At 35.3% G+C, this 26,137-nt stretch overlaps 1 protein-coding gene across 6 annotated transcripts in view; it reads left to right on the top strand.

Moving 5' to 3' along the window:
• The window catches only part of CEP83 (centrosomal protein 83), a 120,080-nt gene that overhangs the window by 30,408 nt on the left and 63,535 nt on the right, over positions 1-26,137 (top strand). For 4 of the 6 annotated variants that reach the window (XM_019446438.2, XM_019446437.2, XM_053895437.1 and 1 more), the window contains 4 exons: positions 5,730-6,002; positions 6,641-6,791; positions 15,374-15,466; positions 17,574-17,705. In XM_019446438.2, coding sequence (XP_019301983.1) covers positions 5,830-6,002; positions 6,641-6,791; positions 15,374-15,466; positions 17,574-17,705 — 549 coding nt within the window. In that variant the 5' untranslated portion in view covers positions 5,730-5,829. Of the gene's footprint in view, positions 1-3,461; positions 3,591-5,729; positions 6,024-6,640; positions 6,792-15,373; positions 15,467-17,573; positions 17,706-26,137 lie in introns of those variants that run through there. The other 2 variants (XM_019446436.2, XM_053895438.1) reach the window with 2 other exon arrangements.

A 26,137-nucleotide genomic window follows, 5' to 3' on the forward strand; every position in this document is an offset into this window, starting at 1 on the left:
TTAGTCTATATGTGGACTCTTCTGTTCCAGTAATCTATTTGTTATTTTTTTCAATATCATGCTCTCATACTTTTGCTTTTATGGTAAGTTTCAAAGTCAGATAGTGTCAGTCCTCTGACTTTGTTCTTATGCAATATTGTATTGGCTATTCTGTGTCTCTTGTCTCTGTGCATAAACTTTAGAATTAGTTTGTTGATATCCACAAAATAACTTTTGGGGATCGTATTGAATCTGTCCATCAAGTTGGGAAGAACTTACATCTTGGCAGTATTGAGTCTTCCTATCCATGAACATAGAGTATCTTTCCATTTATTTAGTTCTTTGTTGTTGTTTTTTTTCCATCAAAGTTTAGTAATTTTCCTCATATTAAAAAATGTACATGTTTTGTTAAATTTATAGGTATTTCATTTTGGGGAGTACTAATGTAAATGGTATTTTAAATTTCAAATTTCTTCTGTTCATTGCTGATACATAGGAAAGTGATAGACTTTTTTTGTTTGTTTATGTGTTTATTTTGAAAGAGAGAGAATGTGGGAGGGGCAGAGAGAGAGGGGGAGAGAGAGAGAATCCAAAGCACGCTCTGCACTGTCAGTGCAGAGCTCGCTGAGGGGCTTGAACTTGGGAACCATGAGATCATGACCTGAGCCAAAACCAAGAGTTGGACTCTTAACTGACTCAGACACCCAGGTGCCCTGATAGACTTTTTTGTGTTAACTCTATCCTGCAGCCTTGCTATAATGTTTATCAGTTCCAGGAGTATTTTTAAAAAATTTGATCTTCTACACAGATAATCATGTCCTGTGCAAAGAAAGACCGTTTTATTTCTTCCTTCTGTATTTGTATGTGTTTTATTTTATTTTTTTGGCTTAATACATTAGCTAAGACTTCCCATTATGATATTGAAAAGAAGTGGTGAGAGGGGACGTTTTTATTTGTTCTTGATCTTAGTGGAAAAATTTCTATTTTCTCACCTCTATGATGTTAGCTGTAGAGTTTTTATACATGTTCTTTATCTAGTTGAGAAAGCTCCCCTCCATACCTAGTTTGTTGAGTTTTTAAAATTATGAATGGGTATTGGATTTTGTCAAGTACTTTTTCTGCATCTATTGATAAGATCATGTGATTTTTTTGCTTTAGTCTATTCGTGTAATGGATTATGTTAATTGACGTTTTTTAAATGTTGAACCAGCTTTGCATGCCTGGAATAAATTCTACTTGGTCATGATGTATAAATCTTTTTATACATTATTGGATTCAACTTGTTAATATTTTGTTGAGGATTTTTTCATCTGTATTCATTGTTTTTCTTTTTTTTTTTTTTTAAGCTCTTAAAACATTCTTGGCTTGGGACTGTGCAAAAGAAGAATACAGGCCAAATGTGGCTCATGAGCTATAATTTTCCCACCCCTTTCCTAGTGATTATATTATGCATCTGTGACTTCTCAAAGTGTAATATTCATTGATACTTTTAGCCTTTCCTATACAGTGCAAGGGCTCTGTAACACTTGTAATTCTACCTTTACTGACTTAGATGCCATTTCTTTATGTATTATAAGACTATATCTGTTAAGAAATCCTAAGGTATTATTTTATGCAGTCTGTGTCCAATTAGAATTATGCACATATTTCCAATTATCTTTATTTTTGCATTGTCCAGTTCACATCTAAGGTAATTTTCCTTGTGTATGGAAGACTCCTTTACTGTTTCTTTTGCTGTGCATCTTCTGGGATGAATTTGTTCCATTTGTCTGAAAATGTCTTTATTTTACCACTATTCTCTAAAGATTTTCCTTTTTTTTTGCTATATTTATAGAATGTTAGTTTGGCAATTATTTTCTTTCAGTACTATAAAGGTATCGTGTTCTGGCTTTCATTGTTGAAGTCAGTTCTATTGGTTATTTTCAAGACACGTCTCTTTTCTGGACTGATCTTAAGGTTTTCCCTTTTTTTTTAGGAAGATCTTAAGGTGATGTTCTTAGGTGCAGATTTCTTAATGTGATGTAGGTGGAATTCTTTTTATTTATGTCTTTGGGGTTTTTAGAACATTTTGGGGGGAGGTTCTCAAGTATCTATTTACCTATTTATTTTGCAGGTATTGCTTCTATACTCTTCTCTCTCCTTCTGGGACTCAATGGCATATCTGTTAGAATGACATTTTAACTTTATTTTCTGTATTTATTTCCTTTTTTGTATTTTTCATTCTTGTTTCTCTTCCTAATTTATCTTGAATATTTTCTTTTAACTTCTAATTCCTTCTTAAAGTATGTTTTATCTTGGCTGTTATGCTACTTGTGCATTGAGTTTTTACTTTTGGTTATAGAATTTTTCAGTGTTAGAGTTTGCATTGGTTCCTTTTTATGGTTTTGAATTCTCTTACAAGATTCTCAACCTTGTTTCCTATTGTCTTATACATAATATTGATATAAGAAAATTTCTTTTAGAATCGTTGTCTAACAACTCTAATAGTGAGGCTCTCATGTTATCTATTTTTTTATTTTTTTATTTTTATTTTTTAATGTTTATTTATTTTTGAGACAGGGAGAGACAGCATGAATGGGGGAGGGTCAGAGAGAGAGGGAGACACAGAATTTGAAACAGGCTCCAGGCTCTGAGCTGTCAGCACAGAGCCTGATGTGGGGCTCGAACTCACGGACCGCGAGATCATGACCTGAGCCAAAGTCGGATGCTTAACCGACTGAGCCACCCAGGCGCCCCTCATGTTATCTATTTAAATACTTTTGCTTCTTGTGACTTTAGTTCATGTTCTCTTATCTTCCCATGACTTGAGTTTTAAAATTTATAAAAAAATTTTATGTGTCATATTTATTTGTAAAATTGTTTTTTAGAGCAAGTTGCAGCCTATTCTAATATAATTCACCTGAATTACCCTTAGTAGCAATAATAAGGGTAAGCCTTTAAAGTCTGTATCCAAAATGGAGGGGGGTGTTCACCAGGCCTTCTCCTTGCTGTTCTAGTCTGTGTCTTTGAATATGAAGACTGTCAGAAGGCATTCAGTCTCCCAGTCTCTGGAACTGGCAAATGCCCCTAGGAGAACAGTGGTCCCAAATTCCAGTCTCCTCTTTCTGCGTTCACATCTTCCCTTGTTCCCATTTCAGTAAATATTTATTCTCTCGTTAGTTTTCCAGTGTCTTCAAGCAGATTTTTAAAACATATGTCCAGATTTTCTTGTCCTAGGCAGGAAGCATGATCTAAATTACCTAGTCCTTTATTACTGGAAGTGAAGGCTATCTTCAGATTTCTTGGTATAAGAGATTGGTAAAACACTTCCCACAGTGTTTAAGCTAATTGGGATTTTTGTTTTTTGCTAAAAGCCTCCTTATATAATTAGCATGAAATTTAGAAGTTGTTTCTTTGTAAGCTTGAATATAGAATTGTGGAACCACTTTTGAAGTTCAGAGAAAGACTTATGTTTTATGAAGCCTTTCTGTCTATGTTACTAGATATCTTCTTGGAGGACTACCATAACTATATTTTCCAAGATTTTCATTGATAAATTGATTACTGGTGAACTGGAGGACAGTATATCTGCAAAATACCCAAAAACAGATAAAAAATTCATTCTGACCTTGGTAAGACTTGGCAAATAAGCAGATAGTTTTCTGTGATTCTGAAATTAACAGGGGAGAAAAATCTGAAAAAGACTATTGGCAGATGAAACCCAGGAGTTCATAACTTTGAGTCAAGAAAATACCAGAGGGCAATACAGATACATTTGCAACAGAACTAGATTTGGAGATGACGTTATGAAAACTAATAAAGGGAAACCTCATTAAAATGAAGTTGGGAGGTTCAGCAAGGGGAGCTCTCATTCCCTACCAATTGTAGACCCAACAGGAAGAGATGGACTTGACCTTGTACCTGGATGCTACTTTACTATACCAGCTAGAAGAAGAAACACTGCTTTTTGTTTTGTTTTGTTTTTATTTTTGTTTTTTAAGGTTAACAAGGTAATGGTTGTGCTGATTAAGAATGGATATCCTGCAATTAGTGAAGTCCTGAAAACTACTTGTAGTAGATTTTACTGCCAGAAGGGAAGAATTTAAATCATTAACTCTATTTTCCTAAAATATCCAGGTCTTGTTGAATTTTATTTCTATGGGGACTTAACTTCCATTTTATTTTATTTTTTTTTTGAGAGAGAAGGTATACACGCATGTGCACGTGGGTGGGGGGGGAGGGGCAGAGGGAGTGGGAGAGAGAATTCCAAGCAGGCTCAGCATTGTCAGCACAGAGCCTGACGTGGGGCACGAACCTACGAACGATGAGATCATGACCTGAGCTGGAATCAAGAGTCGGACGCTCAACTGACTGAGCCACCCTTAACTTCCATTTTAACGTAGGAGTTAGAATATTTGCTGTCCACTAGAATAGAAAATAAAATTATTCATTTTATCTTGGAAATCTTTGTTTCACTAGTAGTGGGACTAAAGGGTAGCTGTTGGTTTTTTCTTATGTAGTTTAAGCTTTTAGCTAATTAAAATTTAAGCCTTATAATGCCTTTTGGTGGTATCATTAGAAAGTATGAGATAAGTTAACATTGCATGTTTCTATCTCTTAAAAATTAATTTGGATCAAAAAGCAGACTCAAAATTATGTGCCAGTTTTATGATCCAGTTAGTTAATTCCCTGACACATGTATACTTTTGACAGGATAATGCCGTGGCAGCTGCTACAAACAGTGCACTGTTGCACATTTAACATGAATAATATGTGAAGTTTTCTTGAAGGACTTCTTTCCTTCTGTTAAAATGTGATTTGACAGGAAACCAAAGTAACTTTATTTTAGTTTAAAAGTCATCTTAGGTAATATGCAGACATCACATTAATTTATCAGAAATGGTATAATACAAGAGAGACTGAGTAATTTACCATTGGTTTGTGTATGCTAAAGATCTTTTCTTGTAGAAAGAAAAGGTATTTCATGATAACCCATGACCAGTGGAGATGCTATTAGGGAAAGATAAAATAGTCTTGACAAAGATTAAGAAAGCTAAAGGGGGCAGAATTGTTTTGATTAAAACTTTCATTTTTAATTATTTACAGTAAGAACACTTTGTCCTTTTTTTTTACTTCTAGACAAACATTTAGTTACTTTCATAATCCTGGATCAGTGCTTTTGGGGATACCTGGGGTGATTTAGTTTCCTGTTCATAGTACAGCGCAAACACATAGGTGATCAACATTTGTGTGTGGACTGATTTCTCTTCTGAGTCAATAGCATGAGTACAGCTCACCTTGTGTCAAATAAAAGACCCTTTGTAGGATTAATCACAGACATAGTTACTTGTTGGAGGTCATCTTTGTGAACATTATAATTTTCTCTAGCCATTTGCCAAGTTACAGATGGCTTTTCCCCTGATTTCACAGTGTGGATTTTGTACTAGGATCTTTCTTTCAAGTTTACCCCAGTAGCTTCAGGAACTATCTGTGGTTTGTGAATCCAAGAGGACCTAAACTGGAAAAGTTGGTAGTTCTAGTTAGGTCAGTACTTGAAGATGTGAAATTGATGGTCACATAAGCTTGGTGTGGAAGTAAAGAAAATTTGTTAAGCTATGATTCAACTTTGTTCTTTTTGTTTTATGAACAATTAGAAATCTGAAAATTGGGCTTTGTTATAGAAATGATAGTTGAATAACAAGAAATGATAAAAAGACTGTAACACTGAAAGAGTTTAACTCATCACTAACCAAGTTCATTTCTCTGTGCAGGTATAATTTGGTACCCTGAGTGTCTGTCTTAGCAAGAAGGAAGTGGAAAATACTCTTGAAAAGAAAACTAAGACAATAAGGAAGCCAGAACTTACTTTTCATGGTGATTTGCTCACTTAACAGTATGGACACTTTTCCCACCACATTTCCTCCTGGTGGAGACAGTGGGCTGACATATTCTCAGTCTGAGGTGCAAAAAATGTTAATTGATGAAAGGTTACGATGTGAACATCATAAAACTAACTATCAGACTCTTAAAGCTGAACACACAAGGTAAGTTGCTTAAATTTGGAGGTGAGGGGCCTTATTAAATATTTTTTTGTCTGAATTTGTTCTGGAACATACAGTATATTTTTGTTAGTTTGCAGTATATAGTTTTAAAACTTTTTAATAGTAAAATTTTCGCTTTAAAATTAGTTAATTCAAAACTACCCATGATCTCAAGTGTTTTTTGAGTTGATAAAAGTTTTGCTTTGAAAGTAGCAAGACCTAGAAAATTAAATGTATCTAGGTGGCTAAGTGTGTTTTTCCCCCTCAAGTAAAATTGTATTTATTTTGAAAGAGAGAGGGTGGGGGGAGGGCAGAGAGAGGGAAGAGAGAATCCCAAGCAGGCTCCACACTGTTAGTGCAGAGCATGACACGAAGTTCATACCCATGAACCGTGAGATCATATCCTGAGCTGAAATCAAGAGTCAGATGCTTAACCAACTGAGCCACCAGGCGCCCCGTAAGTAAAATTGTATTTATAAACTACAGTGTTAATAATTAAGTGAAACTCTATAAAGAAAAGATGTTTGTGAATTTAATGGAATAAGGTCTTGTTCTGTAGTGTTGGTTGATTTTACATAAAGTAAGGTCATTAGAAAGTAAAGGATATCCTTAAAATTGAGTTCTTTTTTTAAAAAAATCAGGTTGCAAGATGAGTACATAAAGTCACAAAATGAACTCAAGCGCCTATTAAATGAAAAGCAAACTCACCAGGAAAAATTTCAGCTGCTGCTTGAAGAGCTACGAGGGGAATTAGTAGAGAAAACTAAAGACTTAGAAGAAATGAAACTGCAGGTAAGAAGATATATTTCAGTGAGTACTATTGGGAAGAAATTTCCTCTGCACCTCAAAGTATTTCTAAGCTGGACTAAGAATCAAATGGATATGAGACAAATTAACAAAAGAAAATCAAATTTAGTTTGGTAAGTATTCAGAATCCACACACACAAAATTCCAAAGGCAGGCAACAGGATGCTTATGAGACATCCTGAGCTAGGGAGACCCATAAAGTCTGGGGATACAGGGGAAAGAAGATCATTATCAGGATGGTGAGAGGAGATGTTTGGAAGACAAAGGTTGCCCTGTTAAGTGGTCAAATTTATTAACAGAGGAACCTCTGTTAATAGCTCTCCTCTTGGTATAGGTTCTCCTTTCCAATTAAATTTAGGCAGTTGAGGGAGAAGTAAAGAGCTTTTCCTGAATCTGTGGGGTTTTGATTACTTTGAAGTCAAAATAATCTTCATGCCAACTGGCCCATCTTGGGGAAGACTGCCCTTTGTGCCTATGGTACAAAAGTAGTCAGATACTGGTAAATTTGGTGAGTTCTGCCTGTATTCTTAATGAGTATTTTGCTATATTTCCAGGTGGTATAATTTAATATTCTTTCATATATTCTAGAATGTTAGCTACCACATAGGGTTTAACCATGAAGCTGTTATTTTATGCAAATTTGTATTAAATTACCTGTTCTGATTTAGGTATTGTGCTATTCAGAATAATTAGGGGAAAGGCTGGTTTGAATTGATAAATATTCAGAGTTAAAGGGTATTTTTTAAAGTTTTACTAATTCTCCTTTAAGTATTATGATTGAAACTGAGCTTAAAAAAGACTTATAGGTTTTTTCGAGGTTTTATTTTTTATTAAAAATTATTTTTATTATTGAGGTATAGTTCACAAGACTGATAGTTATTTTTAAGGGGCCACTTAAAAGACTATGAAAACAATATGGGCACATAATTTATGTGTGTAATGGAAGGTAAATGGTGTTTCTAAAGCAAAAAATAGTTGATACTGAAGTACTGATTATAGTTTCATTTCTCATTTGCCTAGAAAATAGACCAGAGCCAAACTTAACTATAGCACCAAACTTACCATAAATTAAAAATTAGTAGATATTAGCAGTGATAATTCTCCTGTATTCATTTAATCTCTAAGTGACACCAACTGTGAATTTCTGCTTATCAAGTGTTTGGTACAAATAATAAGGTATTTTTAATATTGGAATTGTAAGTTGATAGAGTAAAAAGCTACCTTTCATCTAGTAAGTATGGCGTTATCACCCAATTCATGGATTTCTTTGACAGCAGTGTTAAAAGTTGGTCATTCAGTGTCTTGAAATCTTCCGTTGTTGGAAACACCACCATTAAGCTTGGGTTGGAGCCTCTCCTGTGCTGTTTCATTCCTAGGTATATTTGGGACATTTAAACAAATAAAAACCTCAGAAATAGGAGTTGAGTAGGGAAATGTAATTCAAGCCTATAGAATTGGTGGATTAATTCGTTTTGCAATAGTCAGAGACCTACGTAAATGAGAATCAGTGAGCACTGAACCCAAGGAATTCAAAGTATTCTTTAGGCATTGCACATATAATTACTCTGTTTCTTCAGAGTAACTTCTAGACGTGCTATTTGTACCAAGTGCATACAAACAATAAGCTTAAGAAGACTGGAGTGTTTATATTAGTATCGGATAAAATAGACTTCTAGACAAAAAGAGTGTCACTTAAGATAAAAAGGTGATTTTTATAACCAAAAATGGGTCAATTCACCAATGAGATGATGGCCTTCAACAAACAGTGGTTTTTATGCCTTCGTTTTGTCATGTAAAGAGGGTAAAAGTTGTTAACTAACAGGTTGTTGTGAAGACTAATGAGATAACATGTAGATTTTTAGTACAATGTCTGACAGAATAGATAGATATTCCTAAATGATGGCCGTTTTTACTCTATTTGAATGCAGCCTCCGTAGGGCAGGAGCTTTTTTCAGTGTGTCTCCAGTGCTCAAGTATATTTATATTTGTATTTATATATTTTATTGTAGCAAATATTTGTCAAATGAATGACATGAGTAAATAGAACAAATGAATGAATTGGAAATGTTCTGTTCATATATAATACAATGTTCTTCTCTCATATGTACCTAAAGCTTAAGCATCTTAGATAATTCTCTCATTTTTTCCTGTCTGTCATGAGTTAAATTCTGTCTGCCAAAAAGGTATGTTGAATTTCTAATGCTCGGTACGTCAGAATGTGACCTTGTTTGAAAATAGAGTCTTTGCAGATGTAATTAGTTAAGATGAGGCCATACTGAAGGATGATGGGTCCTTAATCCAGTATGACTGGTGTCTTTAGAAGAAGTGGAGAACAGACACAAAGACAGAAACATGGGTGAGGGCAGCGGGGGAGGTGGGGAGAATAATCCTATAGTGACAGAAGCAGAGATCCAAGTGCTGCAACTGCCAAGGAATGGCCAGGATCACCAGCACTCCACCAGGAGCTAGAGTGATGCAAAGAAGGATCCTTCCCTACAGTTTTCAGAGGGAGTGTGGCCTTGCTGGCACCTTGATTTTGGACTTCTAGCCTGTGAGACAATAATTTCTGTTGTTTTAAGATACCTAGTTTGTGGTATTTTGTTATGGTAGCTCTAGGAAACTAACACACTATCCAAAGCAGAATTCCTTTTTAGAACATTTGTGACACAGGGATTTTTATTCTCTGCTTCATTGCTTTCAGTGCAAGAGAACCCAGTGAATGTTTAAAGTGATCCAATTCCATTTATGGATTGGAGTGTGTTAAATATTTTCCCGCTCATGTTGAAATGAAATCATCCTCCCTGTGGTCTCTCTGTTGGTTCTTGTGCTATTCCTTGGATCTACACAAAATAACTTAGGACATTTCTCCATGTGGTAACTTCCCAGATGTTCATTGGCAAATATAATTTATCTGGTAAAGTTTCTGTTTTTCAAGATAAACATAACTGGTTTCTATATGATATGTATCTGGCAAAAATAAGCTAAAGAAAGATCTCTCTATATATTTATATACACATGTTGAAGCAATGTAGCTGTTTGCTTTATGGATGTTTGCAATTTGTACAAATTGTGGGTTGAATAAAGTCAATTCAACAAAGTAGAATCAGCAAGAAATATTTTAATAAATGTTTATGAAAGATGATTTTCAGAATAAACATGTATTATCTTGTCTACCTGCAGAATGCCTTTTCTGAGTTAAGATTTAATACCCCTTTGGCTTTTATAGAAAAGTGATAGAAAAGACAGTCAGAATATTTCTGTCTCATTGGTGTAGTTGTAGCGAATGGGAATAGTAATAGTGTCGGACTTTTAGGATGATTGTAAAGATGAAATGAGACAATGCATAGGAAGTGTTGGTACAGTGCTTTGATATAATAAGTAGTTAGAACATGTTAGCTATTGTTATTGTTATGTACCATGTTAGCCAAACCTTTTTTTTTAATATGAGTTATTTGATATATTTTCTGATACAAATTTTAAAAGTTACTTTACCAGAAATGTATGTGCTTTCTTTATGCTGCCAGGCAATTGAAACTTTATAAGCCAGTTTTTTCCCATTTTATTTGGCCGCCAGGAAGCTCAGCAAAATTCATTATTCAGTTTGTCATTAACTTGTTAAGAACCTCTGGCACAGCAATATTTGCCTTCTTAAGTTAAAACATTCTTTGGAAAATAATTGGTCTGTTTTTTATCAACATAACAAGTGTTGGTATAATACAGATTTAATATAGGTAATGACACATTTTTGTTAAATTTCTTTTGAGACAAGTGGTGGCAGTATTCCATTAGAAGTCTAAGACACAGCATACTTTCCTCCTAAAATAACATGGGGAAAACTCTCTAACTCTATGTGTGTTTTCGTGGGGGGAGGGAGGAGGATAGATTTTTTTTTTTTTTTTTTTTTTTTTTTTTTTTTAGTGTGTGTGCTTGTTTTTTAGAAGATTCTTAAGAGATAAAAAAAAAAATCTTACAGAGACTTTTATCAGAGAGCTTGTAGATCATAAGACTCTTGTGTAGTTACCAACTTCGGTGTTCTTTTCTCCTTTGTGTAGATCCATATTTCCATTTGTATTATTTTTCTACTTTCTTAAAGATTTTCTTTAACATTTCTTATAGTACAGATCTATTGGTGAGAATTTTTTTCAGCTCTTATATATCAAAAAATAATTGATTTTAAAGGTATTTTTGCTGAGTATTGATTTCTAGGTTGACTGTCTCCCTAGTACTTTAAAGGTATTGCTCTCTCTTTTCACAGATATTTTTTCACGTAAGAAATTTGGTGTCATTCTTATCTTTGTTCTGTGTATGCAGTGAGTCTTCTTTTTTCTTGGCTGCTCTTAAGATTTTCTCTTTATTGCTGAATTTATTTTTTTAAGTAGGCTCCACACCCAATGTGGGGCTTGAAGCACGACTCTGATTTTAAGAGTTGCACGCTCTACTGACTGAGCCAGCCAGGCCCTCGTCTTTATTGCTGATATTGAGCAATTTGATTGACATGCCTTGTACTTCATCTTTCTGGTACTTAGGATTTATTGAGCTTCTTTGGTCTATGGGCTTACAGTTTTTATCACATATAGAAAATTGTTGTACATTACTTCAGAAAAAAGTGTTTTCTGCCTTCTTTGATCTCCTTGGTGATCCCATTATTAGGCTACTTAAAGTTCTACCATAGTTCACTCTCAGTTCATTTATTTTCATTGTTGCATTTTGGATAGATTCTGGTGTCATGTCTTCAAGTTCACTGATCTTTTTTCTTCTCCAGTGTCTAAGCAGCCATTAATCCCGTATGGTGTATTTTCATTTCAGAAATTGTAGTTTTTAATCTGAAGTCAAATTTTGATCTTTTTCATACCTTCCTTATATCTACTTAACATGTTCAATATTTTCTCTAGCTTTTTGAACATATGGAATTCAATTATAATAACTTTTAATGTCTTTGCTAATTCTCAAATCTGTATCACTTCTGAGTTGGTTTTGGTTGGTTGATTTTCTTGTTTATTGTGGGTAATATTTTCCTGCTTCTTTGCATGTCTGATAAATTTTTTTGGATGCTAGACATTGTTAATTTTATTTTGAATACTAGATGGTTTTGTGTTCTGGTAAATACTCTTGAGCTTTGTTCTGGGACAAACTCTGGGACAAAAACTGTTCTGGGACAGTTACTTGGAAGCAGTTTCATCTTTCTGAGTCTTGCTTTTAAGATTGGTTGAGAGCAGGTTAATGTTTAGTGCTCCTTATTTGTCAATACTGAGAACCTTCTCAGTACTCATTTCTCAGTGAAATGAAGTTTTTCAGCCTGACTTTTGGGAAAAACAACTATTCATACCTCTGTGTGAGCTCAGATTACTTATCCATCTAATTCTTTCAGATTGTTCTTTACCTGGCCTTAATTAAATATTTTCTATACATGCATGTGCTGATTGGGGTACTCTACTGAATGAGTCAACAGGGACCTTTTGTAGGTCTTCATAATTTTGTGTGCCACCCTCTTTTCTGGTACCCTGTCTTGTGACTCTTGCCACACTGCTCCTTCTGGATTCTCAGTTCCATTTGCTTAGGTCAGAGAGTCCATCAGACATCGCCTGGATATCCCTTCCTGTGGCCTGGCAGCATTCTCAAAGCTTACTTTCTTTGTTGTTTGTCTCTCAGAGATCTCTGTTGCTTTATTAGGCCCATTGTCTTGAAAACGGATTTTTGTCTCTTCTTTTATTCTAGCAGGAGAATAAATCTGATTTCTTTTATGCCATCTGTTGGAAGTGGAAGCACTTTTATTTCCAATTAACCTTTAATCACAGAAGTCTCAAACAAGCCCTGAGGTAGGGAGGGTGGTTGTATTGCATCCTCACATACCCATCACCCACCATCAATAATTTCAATAATTACCATCTCTCAACCAGTCTTGTTTTATCTTCTGACATCCCTGCTCTGTCCTTGAACCACTCTGGATTATTTTGACACAAATCATATTATCTCAACTCAAAACATTTTCGTATGTATCTTTATTACATCCCAAGGCAATCTCTCCTTTAAAAGCATAGTCATAATGCCATTATCATACCTAAAAGTACTTATTCCTTAATATCTTTTTTATATTGCATCTTTGTTGACATTTCCCTCATTTTCCCACAGTTTTGCTTGCTTAAAGTTGTTTTTTTTGAAACAGGAATCAAATAAGGCTTATCTATTATTACTCTGTTCCTTTTAATTACCACCTCTTCTCAGTTTGGACTCCTGATGATATTACCCAGACTCTTGACATCATAAACCAGATTGTAGCAAGAGCTTTCTATCTGGTTTCCCAACTCCATTCACTGAAATTGTTTTCCCCCCATAGTCACCAGTTTTCTCCTGCCAAAGGTTTTGATCCATTTTGCTTCTTCCTAAAATGTAGATATGGTGATGCCATTCTTAAGCTTGAATACCTTCAGTGAATAACCAAGGCACAGAGACATATGTATAGCATGCCTTTCTTTATGTAAAAATTAAAAGTTGTGTGTGTGTGTATATATTTGTATATTATTTCAAGAAGAATACATAAAAATTAGCAATGATAGCTTTTTTTTTTTTTTTTAATGTTTATTTATTTTTGAGACAGAGAGAGACAGAGCATGAACGGGGGAGGGTCAGAGAGAGAGGGAGACACAGAATCCGAAGCAGGCTCCAGGCTCTGAGCTGTCAGCCCAGAGCCCGACACGGGGCTCGAACTCACGGACCACGGACCATGAGAACTCATGGACCATGAGATCGTGACCTGGGCTGAAGTCGGACGCTTAACCGACCGAGCCACCCAGGCGCCCCTAGCAATGATAGCTTCTTAAGAGGGAAACTGGATGACTGAAGTAAAAAAGACTTAGGTTTTTAATATTTTTTGTTTCAATTATTTTATTTATGTAATTATATTCATTTTAAGTAAAAAACTTTTTTTTTTTAAAAGTACTACTGAATACTGAGTAAATTATAAGCGTGTAAACCTCATACCTAGGAATTTTCTACTCTGTACCCTTCCCTTTTGTTTCTAGCCAGGGTGCAGCTCTGCTAGGTGGCATTTGGAAATGTTTCAACATGGCCTTGATCATCACAGTATCTAGAGAGTATTAATGCACAGGGATCCAGGATTCTAAATTGTCTATGGTGCTTAGTGTGGTTCAATTCAAAATGCCTTTAGCTTAACTTTGAGGATCATTTTTCTCCCCAAGGAATTTAAAATGTTATCCATTCTTAGTTTTTGTGTTCTATTGAAGCTTTAGTTTTCCTATTCCTTTGATGTGGCACTATTTCTATACATAAAATCTTCTCTTTTTACCTGTTTGATGAGCTTATATTGGTTATTTTTGTAGTTATTTGTATGCATAAGTTATTTTTCATATGAGAGTTTGAACTTCTTACAGAGTTAGAAATGTTTCCTGTGAGTTTTTGTGATCTTTAGAAAGTTAGGCTCTGTGTATACTTCAGTTTCTATAAAAAAAGGATGATAATATAGCTACGTTGAGGATCATTGCAAGGTTTAAATAAATTGGTAAATGCATGTAAGGTATTTAGAACAGCATGTTATGTAGATTATATAATATATTGCAGAGTACTATGTATAGTAAGTATTCTGGAAAGTTTCTGGCTGTGTGGAGTATTGATGAATAAATGAATGAATTAAACTGAGTATTATTCTTCATTTTCAGAGATTAATGTAAATATAAACTAGGTTTTTGTCTTATAACCAGTATTCGTTCATTTTTTCAAGAAATAATAATTGAGTGATCTATGTGCCAGGCAGTAGTGTGTGGTGTTGGAAATACACCATGGTGAATAGGGATTGTGTTTGCCCTTACAGAGCTTACTTAAATACATAATTACTTCCTAAAATCTGAGTTCTGTCAGAGAGCTATAATAGGGAGGAACCTTGTTTTGGTGGCCAGAGTAAAAATCAGCCTTTTCTGATTGAAAATAAGAAGTCTGAAGATAAAAAATAAAAATAAAAAAAAAAAAAAATAAATCTGAAGAGGGGCGTCTAGGTGGCTCAGTTGGTTAAGTGTCCAACATTGGCTCAGGTCATGATCTCCTGGTTTGTGGGTTCGAGCCCTGTGCTGACAGCTCAGAGCCTGGAACCTGCTTTGGATTCTGTGTCTCCCTCTCTCTCTGTCCCTCCCCCACTCACTCTCTGTCTCTCAAAAAGAAATAAACTTAAAAAAAAAAAGTCTTAAGAATTCTCTGTGATATACCAAATTATTACCCCTTTATTTTAATTGCTTTAGAAAATAGTTAGCTGTTGTATCATGCATGGTAACCTAGGCTGCCAACATAGTTATTCTCAACAGTCATAGTAATAATAGGGAGTATCTTTACCTCATGTTAATGGCATTTTTGACATCTCTGAGGCCTGAAATTGTGATCTTAAAGTATTGTTTCAAATAATGGTTCTATTTATGTAGTGATTACTGTAAAGTTAAGTATATTGCATCATTTCTATGAATTGAATTTTATTGTTTTATTTAGGTGTTGAAACTTGGTGAATTCTTGATTTTAATATTTGTGATTTCATATTTAGAATTGTTTTATATTTCTCTACATATTAGGTGTTAACTCCACAAAAGTTGGAACTGTTACGAGCCCAGATACAACAAGAATTAGAAACTCCAATGAGGGAACGTTTTAGGAATCTGGATGAAGTAAGTAATTTATATGGAAGGAACTGTGCATTTGTCTTTATATGACTGATTAAAACCATTATCCCCCTTCTTAGAAGCCTTGCAGTAGCACCTCTTCTAACTCAAGAATCCTTACTTTTAGGGCTGTACAAGATGAGGTCCCATAATCTGTCCGACTTCCTTTCCTCCATCCACTTTGGCTTCTTTGATGTTTCTTTGGCACTCCAGAAATGGAACAAATCAAGAATCTTTGTGTTAGCTCTTACTTGTGACATGAACAGTGTCCTTCCAGATATCTCTTGGCCAACTTCCTCCTCTCTTTTAAGTCTTTATTGAAATGTCACTTTCTCAATGAGGCCAACTTTGACTAGTATTTCCATTTAATTTTCTTCCTGCCTTTCCCATCACTTCTTAGACCTTTGGACCCCCGTTTACCCTGCTCTACTTTTTATTTTTCTCTAGTACTAATCATGTTCTCATATGATGTATAATATTTATATTTTCTATATTACCATCTCTAGAATGTAAGTTGCATGAGAGAAGGAACCTTTATCTGTTTGGTTCATTGTATATTCCAAGTTCCTAGAATGGTTCCTAGCATACAGTAGGTGCTCAATTAATATTTGTGGAACAAAAGAGTATATTTCATGCAACCTCATAAAAATAAAAATTTGTTACAGTTTTCCTTTAGATTGAAAGGTTTCCTTCCTTTTATGAGATATTGGTATAATATGACTAAATGTTTAATCAATGGAATAGGAAAAGATGACGTATATTAAGTACTATGCTTGACAACTTATATATGCAACCTTATTTAACAAATAGACCAGGACTTACACATAACAAATGAATATTGTCCCCTTCCAGATGAATCCGTTTGGAAAGCTGTAGTTTAGTGATGCTGCATTGCACAGAAACAGTTGTAGAATCCGCTTTTATAAATGGATTATTGGCCTGATAAAGTTGTCTTTTGAATATCCTGGTGATAACCAAAGCATTACGGTTGAGAGGAGACTTAATTTTGGGATGTAAACAAAGCCACTTAGACTTAAAATAGGCAATCAAGTTAAGTAAAACCTTAAAAAAAATATGTTTCTAATAAAATCATGAAACCCATTTTCTTGGCTTGTAAACTGGCTTAGAGAAATCTTTCAGCTAAAGACTTACAGTGATCTGAGTATTTTAGGAGGCATTCTTATTACTTAATTACCTGATGAATGTTGAAATAGTATCTCCTTCGTCTTCTCTATTGCCTGAGTTGTTACTGAATTTAGAATACTGGCAACTTTTGTAGTGTTAGTAAGCAGAATTGGAAGCATACCAGAGAGTTGCATGTATTCCTGGTTAGAAAGGTTGGTACTACGTATGTATATTCTTTAGACTGGTGTGTTGAACTATCATTGTAATATTATATATAACACATATTGTATCTATATATAATTTATTATTGTTATTTTTAGGCGTGAGTGAGCATATGTGTATGAGCAGGGAGGGATAAAAGGAAAGAGAACCTTAAGCAGGCCTACACCTAGTGTGGGTCCCTCCAAGGGGCTTGATCTCACAACCTGAGATCATGACTTGAGCCAAAATCAAGAGTCAGATCTTTAACCAACTGAGCCACCCAGGCGCTCCTATCATTGTACTATTTGATTGAACCTTAAGTTATTGTACTAAATATTCAAATAATCTTTTATCTACTTTGAATTCATCCTGTCTGGCTTTCAGGAGGCTATTTTCTATTTTACTGTAGAGTTAATTTTTAAAAATTAATTATGTTTTGAAAGGTGTACTACATTCTTAAATATTAGTTTTTTAAGCCCAGAGGTCAAAAGTGTTGATGTGCTATTCATTTTTATTATTATGAGAATCAGTGAGGAAATAAGGTTAATTGAATGATAATTTGCTTTATTGGCACTTTCTTAAGAATGTACTGATTCTGTATATAGGATTCTTGTCATAAAATTTTTTTTCAGGGTTTATTTATACTTATGTTAAGCTTATTTTTTACTTTTTAGAATGGCTTTCAATATAATGCAATTTAAAATTATATTTGCAAAAGCGATTTTTGGAGTAAGTACAAATTTCATTTATAAACTTGTCTGTCATAAATTGCAATCTTTTAATTTAGGAAGTGGAAAAGTATAGAACTGAATATAATAAACTCCGCTATGAACATACATTTCTTAAATCAGAATTTGAACACCAGAAAGAAGAATTTGCACGTCTTCTAGAAGAAGAAAAAATAAAATGTGAATCAGAGGTGAGTGACTATACTAGTTTAAGTCATTATCCTTCTAGACAGTAAAATTTTGTTTTTTGTAAATCCAAGTTAGAGTTGATTGCATAATTAAGTTTCATTGATTAATGGTGAAGTATTTGGCATGATTTTCATCTGCTCTGTAGTAACAGTTTTGTGTGTGTGAACATTCTTTTTGGCTATTAGATTTTCCTCTTTTTTTCCTCCTTTATTTTGCCCCAGTCAATGCAGATAGACAGTCCCTTTTCTCCTGTAGCCACAGAGACAGACTTCTTTTAACAAATATAGTTTGTTTATATCATTTTTTATGTGTACTGTCCCCCTCTACTTTTTTGGGACCAAACCACATCCAGGAGAGCCCTGACTATCAGCCCATGTACCTTGTTTCTACTGAGAGAAATAAGGGATTTATACTTTATGGTGTGCCCATCACATTCAAGAAGTGAAATTTGTTCTTTCTGACATCTACAACTGCGGAATTTTCTTTCTGCTGCCTACAGCATGTTCCCCTACTCTGTCTCTATTGTTTGGGCAGCCTTTCTACTAATTTTAGTGTTTTGTCTCCTAATTTTGCCAAAAACGAGATAATGTGTTTATCATTCTTTATGTAGTTTTTACATGATTTTTTTCAGGATGGAAAGAAATACCAATTTTGTCCTGCTATATTCAAATAAGATAATGCTGGTTGAATTTGTTAAAAAAAAAAAAAAAAAAGCTTGGTATCTGCAATCATGTGAAACATTCTGTGTACAAACACATCTGCATTATGTATTTATTTTGTTGTCTTTATTTGGAATTAAGAATTAGAATATACTCACCTTCCTTAACCAATTTCTAACTGGATCAAACTGATCTATTTTTAATCAGTGAGCATACTGTTCCATGATTGTTTGATGTGTAAGAAGCTCTATGAACATTAGATCGTTTGAGTCCACTGATGATACAATACTAGAAAACTATAAATACTTATATAATAGCCTTTTTTATTAAAAAATTCTTTACAACTTTAAATTCTTTGTTCACATATAATCTTTTGTTATAATAGTGAGATAGGACAGGACTGTATTATTTTATCCATTTAAAGTGAGGACACTTGAGGGGTGCCTGGCTGGCCTAGTCACTAGAGCAGGCGACTAAATAATAAAATACAAAATAATAAATCTAAAATCTAAAATAAGAAAATCTAAAAAAAAAAAGGACACTTGAAGCACAAGATAAGCAACTTGAGCAAAGTCTCATAGAAGGTCAACAGCCAAGTTTACAGTAGAACTCAGGCACCCCAACTATCAGCCCAAAGTTTTTAAAGTTTGAAATTACCAATGATTTGAAGTTGACAAACCAATTAGGAGCCATCCACCAACTAATTTTGTCAAGAGATCTGTCAATCTATACTCCTTATGATGATGAAAAGTTTTGCATCTGTAATTTTGACAGACCTAAAGGAATTGCATTTAAAAATTTTCTTGTGGAAAATAGGAATTAAAGATTTCCAGCCTAAAATGTAGGTTTAGTGTATTGAAGAGTAACCACTGAGGTTAAGGATACTGGTGCTTTATGTTATACTCTGCATTTCAAATCTAATGTTGATGTTTATCTGGTAGTGATTATTTATATTCACTATTTTCTTAGTTTTATTGTTTTTCTAAAGAATGAAACCTGCATCTGAAATCTGATGACTAATCTAGTTTTCACCCTTGAAAGATCAAATAATATTCACTAAAATTTTCTTGGTGAGTGGTGTCATTAATTTTCCTAGTTTAAATGTCTTATGACATTGTTAGAAATCTGAAGATAAACAGCTAGCTTAGAAGCCATAATTAACAGAGACTAGAAGAGTAAAACTTTCCAATAAGACCAAAGTACTTTCTACTTCCCAATTGATTATTCAAGGACAGTATTAATTAGTGGATAATTGGATATGCTCTTTCATTCCATCACTTTATACTCCAGTTTCTATATACAAGAAGAGTAAAACCTAGTGATATGATTGTAGATCAGGAGACAGGAGTAAAACTTCAAAGTGAAGACGACTCTTGCCATCTTCCAATTTTACAATTTAAACTGGCATAAAATATATTAGTTTGTACTAAAAATAATTGGCTTTTCTTGCGTTAATTAAGGATTCACACAGTACCTATGCATTTTCACTTCTACAGGTAAAAGAAGTGACTGAATATTCTTTACTGTGTTGGTGCTTATATGAATAGGAAGATTCTGTTAGTGTTTTCATGAGAAGGCCTCCTGTGATTCACATTTCCCTCATGATATTCTGAATTAAAAAGAATGTATTAAAGTAGATGTCTTTATCTTATGAATAAGATAATGTCATGATTTTTCAATGCATTTGGCTGTAAGTACATACTAAGTCTGGACTACATACAGATGCAATTCTGAAGTTGCCTATATAGGCACTGTTTAAAGTGATATGCTGTGTTTTCATTATGTTATTTTGTGTCTAATTTTATATTCTGCAAATAGTAATGAAGAACAATACAAAGGGTTTTAGGTACAGGTGATTATACTGGTTGACTGAAAGAGTGAAAGAAGCAAGAGTAATTCAGTGAGGAAGTATGATGTTGAGAGAGGGGCAGTGAGCACTGCATCATATAAAAAACTTTAGGGTGGCAATATACAATGACAGGTCCCTGAGATTATTCCATCAGGCTCTCCAGACTGAGCTCTACCTTGGCTTTTATTGGGCTGATAAGATGTTCACTTTCCTGTGACAAAAAGAATTTTTCTGGGTCCCTATTACCACAGGCTATTTTTTTTTCTTTTTTCTTTTTCTTTTTTGTTTTAAATCAAATTATTTTATTGTCAGTGTTAGATTTTCAGTGTAATTTATAATAGCATTCACAATAATACCCTATGTTTCATTTTTGGCAGATTTATACAGTGTAGTCTTGGCTTTGGGAGTAGATTCCCATGATTCATCACTTATATACAACACCCAGTGCTCATCCCGATAAGTGCCCTCCTCAGTGCCCATCTCTCATTTTCCCTGCTCAACCCCCCACCTCAACCCCCCACCCCCATCAACCTTCAGTTTGTTCTCTATTTACGAGTCTCTTATGGTTTGCCTCCCTCTCTGTAACTTATTTTTCCTTCCCCTATGGTTTTCTATTAAGTTTCTCAAATTCCACATATGAGTAAAAAATAAGATAACTGTCTTTTTCTGACTTATTTCACTTAGCATAATATCTTCCAGTTCCATCCACATTAGATTTCATTCTTTTTCATTGCTGAGTAGTATTCCAGTGTGTGTGTGTGTGTGTGTGTGTGTGTGTGTGTGTGTGCGCGCACTACATCTCCTTTATCTATTCATCAGTTGATGGACATTTGGGCTCTTAATTTGGGCTCTCAGCCCATAATTTGGCTGTTGTTGAAAGCACTGGTGTAAACATTGGGGTACATATGCCCCTATGAATCAGCACTCCTGTATCCATTGGGTAAATTCCTAGTGGTGCTATTGCTGGGTCATAGGGTAATTCTGTTTTTGATTTTTATAGGAATTCCACACTGTTTTCCAGAGTAGCTGTACCAGTTTACATTCCCACTGACAGTGCAAGAGGGTTCCTCTTTCTCCACATCCTTGCTAACATCTGTTGTTTCCTGAGTTGTTAATTTTAGCCACTCTGACCGGTGTGAGGCAGTATCTCAACATGATTTTGATTTGTATTTCCCTGATAATGAGCAGTGATGAGCATCTTTTCATGTGTCTGTTAGCCATCTGGATATCTTCTTTGGAAAAGTGCCTATTCATGTCTTCTGCTCATTTCTTCACTGGATTATTTGTTTTTTGGGTGTTGAGTTTGGTAAGTTCTTTATACATTTCTGATACTAACCCTCTATCCAATATGTCATTTGCAATATCGTCTCCCATTCTTTTGATTGCCTTTTAGTTTTATTGATTGTTTCCTTTGCTGTGCAGAAGCTTTTTATCTTGATGAGGTCCCAATAGTTCATTTTTGCCTTTATTTCCCTTGCCTTCAGAGGCATGTCTAATAAGAAGTTGCTGCAGCCAAAGTCAAAGAGGTTGTTACCCGGTTTTCTCCTCTAGGATTTTGATGCTTTCCTGTCTCACACTTAGGTCTTTCATCCATTTTGAGTTTATTTTTGTGTATGGTGTAAGAAAGTGGTCCAGTTTCATTCTTCTGCCTGTTGCTGTCCAGTTCTCCCAGCACCATTTGCTGAAGAGACCATTGGATACTCATTCCTGCTTTGTGGAAGATTAGTTGGCCATACCTTTGTGGGTCCATTTCTGGGTTCTCTATTCTATTCCATTGGTCAATGTATCTGTTTTTGTGCCAGTACCATACTGTCTTGATGATTGCAGCTTTGTAATATAGGCTAAAGTCCGGGATTCTGATGCCTCCAGCTTTGCTTTTTTTTTTTTTCAACATTACTTTGGCTATTCGGGGTCTTTTGTGGTTCCATACAAATTGTAGGATTGTTTGTTCTAGCTTGAGAAGAATGCTCTGCTATTTTGATTGGGATTGCATTGAATGTGTAGATTGCTTTGGGTAGTAGTATCGACATTTTAACAATATTTGTTCTTCCAATCCATGAGCATGGAATGTTTTTCCATTTCTTTGTGTCTTCAATTTTTTTCGTAAGCTTTCTATAGTTTTCAGCATACAGATCTTTTACCTTTTTGATTAGGTTTCTTCCTAGGTATTTTATGGTTCTTGGTGTACTTGTAAATGGGATCGATTTCATGATAGCTCTTTCTGTTGCTTCATTATTGGTGTATAGAAATGAAACTAATTTCTGTACAATTGATTTTATATCCTGCGACTTGACTATATTCAGTATCAGTTCTAGCAATTTTTTGGTGACGTCTTTTGGGTTTTCCATTTAGAGTATCATGTTATGTATGAAAAGTGAAAGTTTGATTTCTTTGCCAATTTGGATGCCTTTTATTTCATTTTGTTGTCTGATTGCTGAGACTAGCACTTCCAACACCACATTAAACAACAGTGGTAAGAGGGGACATCCCTGTCGTGTTCCTGATCTCAGGGGGAAAGCTTTCCGTTTTTTCCCATCGAGGATATTATCTGTGGGCACTTCATATATGGCTTTTATGATGGTAAGGTCTGTTCCTTCTATCCTGAATTTCTTGAGAGTTTTTATTAATTCTCAATAAAATTGTTGAATTTGATTTGCTAGTATTTTGTTGAGAATTTTTATACCCATGTTCATCAGGGATATTGACCTGTAATTCTCCTTTTTAATGGGGTCTTTGAGAATGAAGGTAATGCTGGCTTCAGAGAATGAGTCTGGAGGCTTTCCTTCTGTTTCTATCTTTTGGAACAGCTTGAGAAGAATAGGTATTAACTCTGCTTTAAATGTCTAGTAGAATTCCCCTGGGAAGCAGTCTGACCCAGGACTCTCTATTTGTTGGAAGAGTTTTGATAACCAGTTCAAATTCTTTGCTGATTATGGGTCTGTTCAAATTTTCTATTTCTTCCCATTTGAGTTTTGGTAGTGTGTGAGTGCCTAGGAATTTGTCCATTTCTTCCAGATTGTCTAGTTTGTTGGCATATAATTTTTCATAGTGTTCTCTAATAATTGTATTTCTGTGGTGTTGGGTCTGATCTCTCCTTTTTCATTCATGATTTTATCTGTTTGGGTCGTCACTCTTTTCTTTGTGAGAAGTCTGGCTAGGGTTTTATCAATTTTGTTTATTCTTTCAAAGAACCAGCTCTCAGATTCATTGATCTGTTCTGTTTTTTTGGATTCTATATATTTTTAATTTCTGCTCTAATCTTTATTATTTCTCTTCTTCTGCTGGCTTTGGGATTTCTTAGCTGCTCTGTTTCTAGTTCTTTTAGATGTGAGGTTAGATTCTGTGTTGGGATCTTTCTTGCTTCTTGAGATAGGTCTGGATTGCAATGTATTTTCCTCTTAGGACTGCCTTTGCTGCATCCCAAAGGATTTGGACTCTTGTGTTATTTTCATTTGCTTCCATATATTTTATAATTTCTTTAATTTCCTGGTTGACCCATTCATTCTTTAGTAGGATGTTCAGTAACCCCCATGTATTTGGAGGCTCTCCAAATTTCTTCTTTGGTGGATTTCAAGTTTCATAGCATTGTGATCTGAAAATGTGCATGGTATGATCTCAGTCCTTTTATATTTGTTGAGGGCTGTTTTGTGACCCAGTATGTGATCTGTTTTGGAGAATGTTCCATGTGCACTTGAGAAGAATGTGTATTCTGCTGCTTTTGGATGAAAAGTTCTGAATATATTTGTTAAGTCCATCTGGTCCAGTGTATCATTCAAAACTATTGTTTCCTTATTGATTTCCTGCCTAGATGATCTGTCTAGTGCTATAATTGGAGTATTAAAGTCACCTACAATTACAGTATTATTATCAATACATTTGCTTATGTTTGTGATTTATATATTTGGGGTTTCCACGTTGGGGGCATAAACATTTACAATTGTTAGCTTTTCTTGATGGATAGACCCCTTAATTATGATATAATGCCCTTCTTGATGGATAGACCCCTTAATTATGATATAATGCCCTTCTTCATCTCTTGTTAGTCTTTGGTTTAAAATCTAGTTTGTCTGATATAAGTATGGCTACTCTGGGTTTCTTTTGACATCCAGTAGCATTTTCCATCCCCTCACTTTGAACATTTACGTGTCCTCAGGTCTAAAATGAGTCTCTAACGGGTAGCATATAGATGGATCTTGGTTTTTTTATCTGTTTTGATACCGTGTGTCTTTTGATTGGGTCATTTAGTCCATTTACAGTCAGAGTAATTATTGACAGTTAGAGATTTAGTGTCATTGTGTTATCTGTAGGTTTTTGTGCCTGTAGTGATGTCTCTGGTCCTTTGTGATCTTTGCTACTTTCCACTCACGGAGTTCCCCTCAGGATCTCCTGCAGGGCTGGTTTAGTAGTCATGAACTCCTTTAGTTTTTGTTTGTCTGGGAAAGCTTTTATCTCTCCTTCTATTCTGAATGACAGCCTTGCTGGATAAAGGATTCTTGGCTGCATATTTTTCCTATTTAGCGCATTGAATATTTCCTGCCACTCCCTTCTGGCCTGCCAAGTTTCAATGGACAGGTCTGCTATTACCCTTATGTGTCTACCCTTGTAGGTTAAGGCCCATTTGTCCCTAGCTGCTTTCAGAATTCTCCCTTTATCTTTGTATTTTGCCAGTTTCACTATGATATATTGGTGATCAGTTTTTGTTGATTTTGAAGGGAGTTCTTCGTGGCTTCTGGCCTTGGGTGTCTGCTTCCTTCCTCAGATTAAGGAAGTTCTCAGCTATAATTTGTTCAAATAAACTTTCTGCCCCCTTGTGTCTCTCTTCTTCTTCTGGAACTCCTATGATAGGGATATTACTACGTTTTCATTGAATCACTTAGGTCTCTAATTCTCCCCTTGTGGTCTAATAATTTCCTGTCCCTCTTTTTCTCAGCTTCATCATTTTCCATAATTTTATCTTCTACTTCACCTATTCTCCCCTCTGCTTCTTCCATCCTTGCTGTCACTGCATCTAGTTTATTTTGCATCTCATTTACAGCATTTTTTTTTCTTAATTTTTTAATGTTTGTTTACTTTTGAGAGAGAGAGAGAGAGGCAGATTCTGGAATAGTGCCACCTCCTTCCCACAGTACTCAAGGGAAGGTATTGCTCTCTCCCAGAGCGCCCACCTTTCTGCTGAGATGGCTACCGAGCCTCAGGGCTGGCTCCCCTCCCCCCCAAGGCACACGAGTGTGCACATAGCTCTGGTCCGGAGAAAGCTGCACAGCTCTGAAAACGCCCATCTTCACTCCTAAGGCTGTTTTCAAGGTAGAAACTGGCTCTCTCTTATTTATTTTTGAGAGAGAGAGACAGATCGTGAGTGGGGGAGGGGCAGAGAGAGAGGGAGACACAGAATTGGAAGCAGGCTCCAGATTCTGAACTGTCAGCACAGAGCCCCACACTGGGCTCCAACTCAAGAACCGTGGGATCATGACCTGAGTCGAAGTGGAATGCTTAACTGACTGAGCCACTCGCGTGCCCCCATTTACAGCATTTCTTAAATTTTTTTTTTTTTTAACATTTATTCATTTTTGAGAGTGAGAGAGACAGAGCACAAGTGGGGGAAGGGCCAAGAGAAGGAGACACAGAATCCGAAGTAGGCTCCAGGCTCCGAGCTGTCAGCACAGAGCCGGACGTGGGGGCCCGAACTCCTGGACCACGAGATCATGACCTGAGCCGAAGTCAGACGCTCAACTGACTGAGCCACCCAGGCGCCCCTTTACAGCATTTCTTAATTCATCGTGACTACTTCTTAGGTCTTTTATTTCTGCAGCAATTGATTCTCTGCTGTCTTCTATGCTTTTTTCAAGCCGAGCTATTAGTCTTATGGCTATTATTCTAAATTCATGTTCACATATATTGTTTATATCTGTTTTTGAGCAACTCTCTG

This window comes from Panthera pardus, unplaced genomic scaffold (genome assembly GCF_024362965.1).
Source record: "Panthera pardus isolate Hobbes unplaced genomic scaffold, ASM2436296v1 HiC_scaffold_6, whole genome shotgun sequence".
NCBI lineage: Eukaryota > Metazoa > Chordata > Mammalia > Carnivora > Felidae > Panthera > Panthera pardus.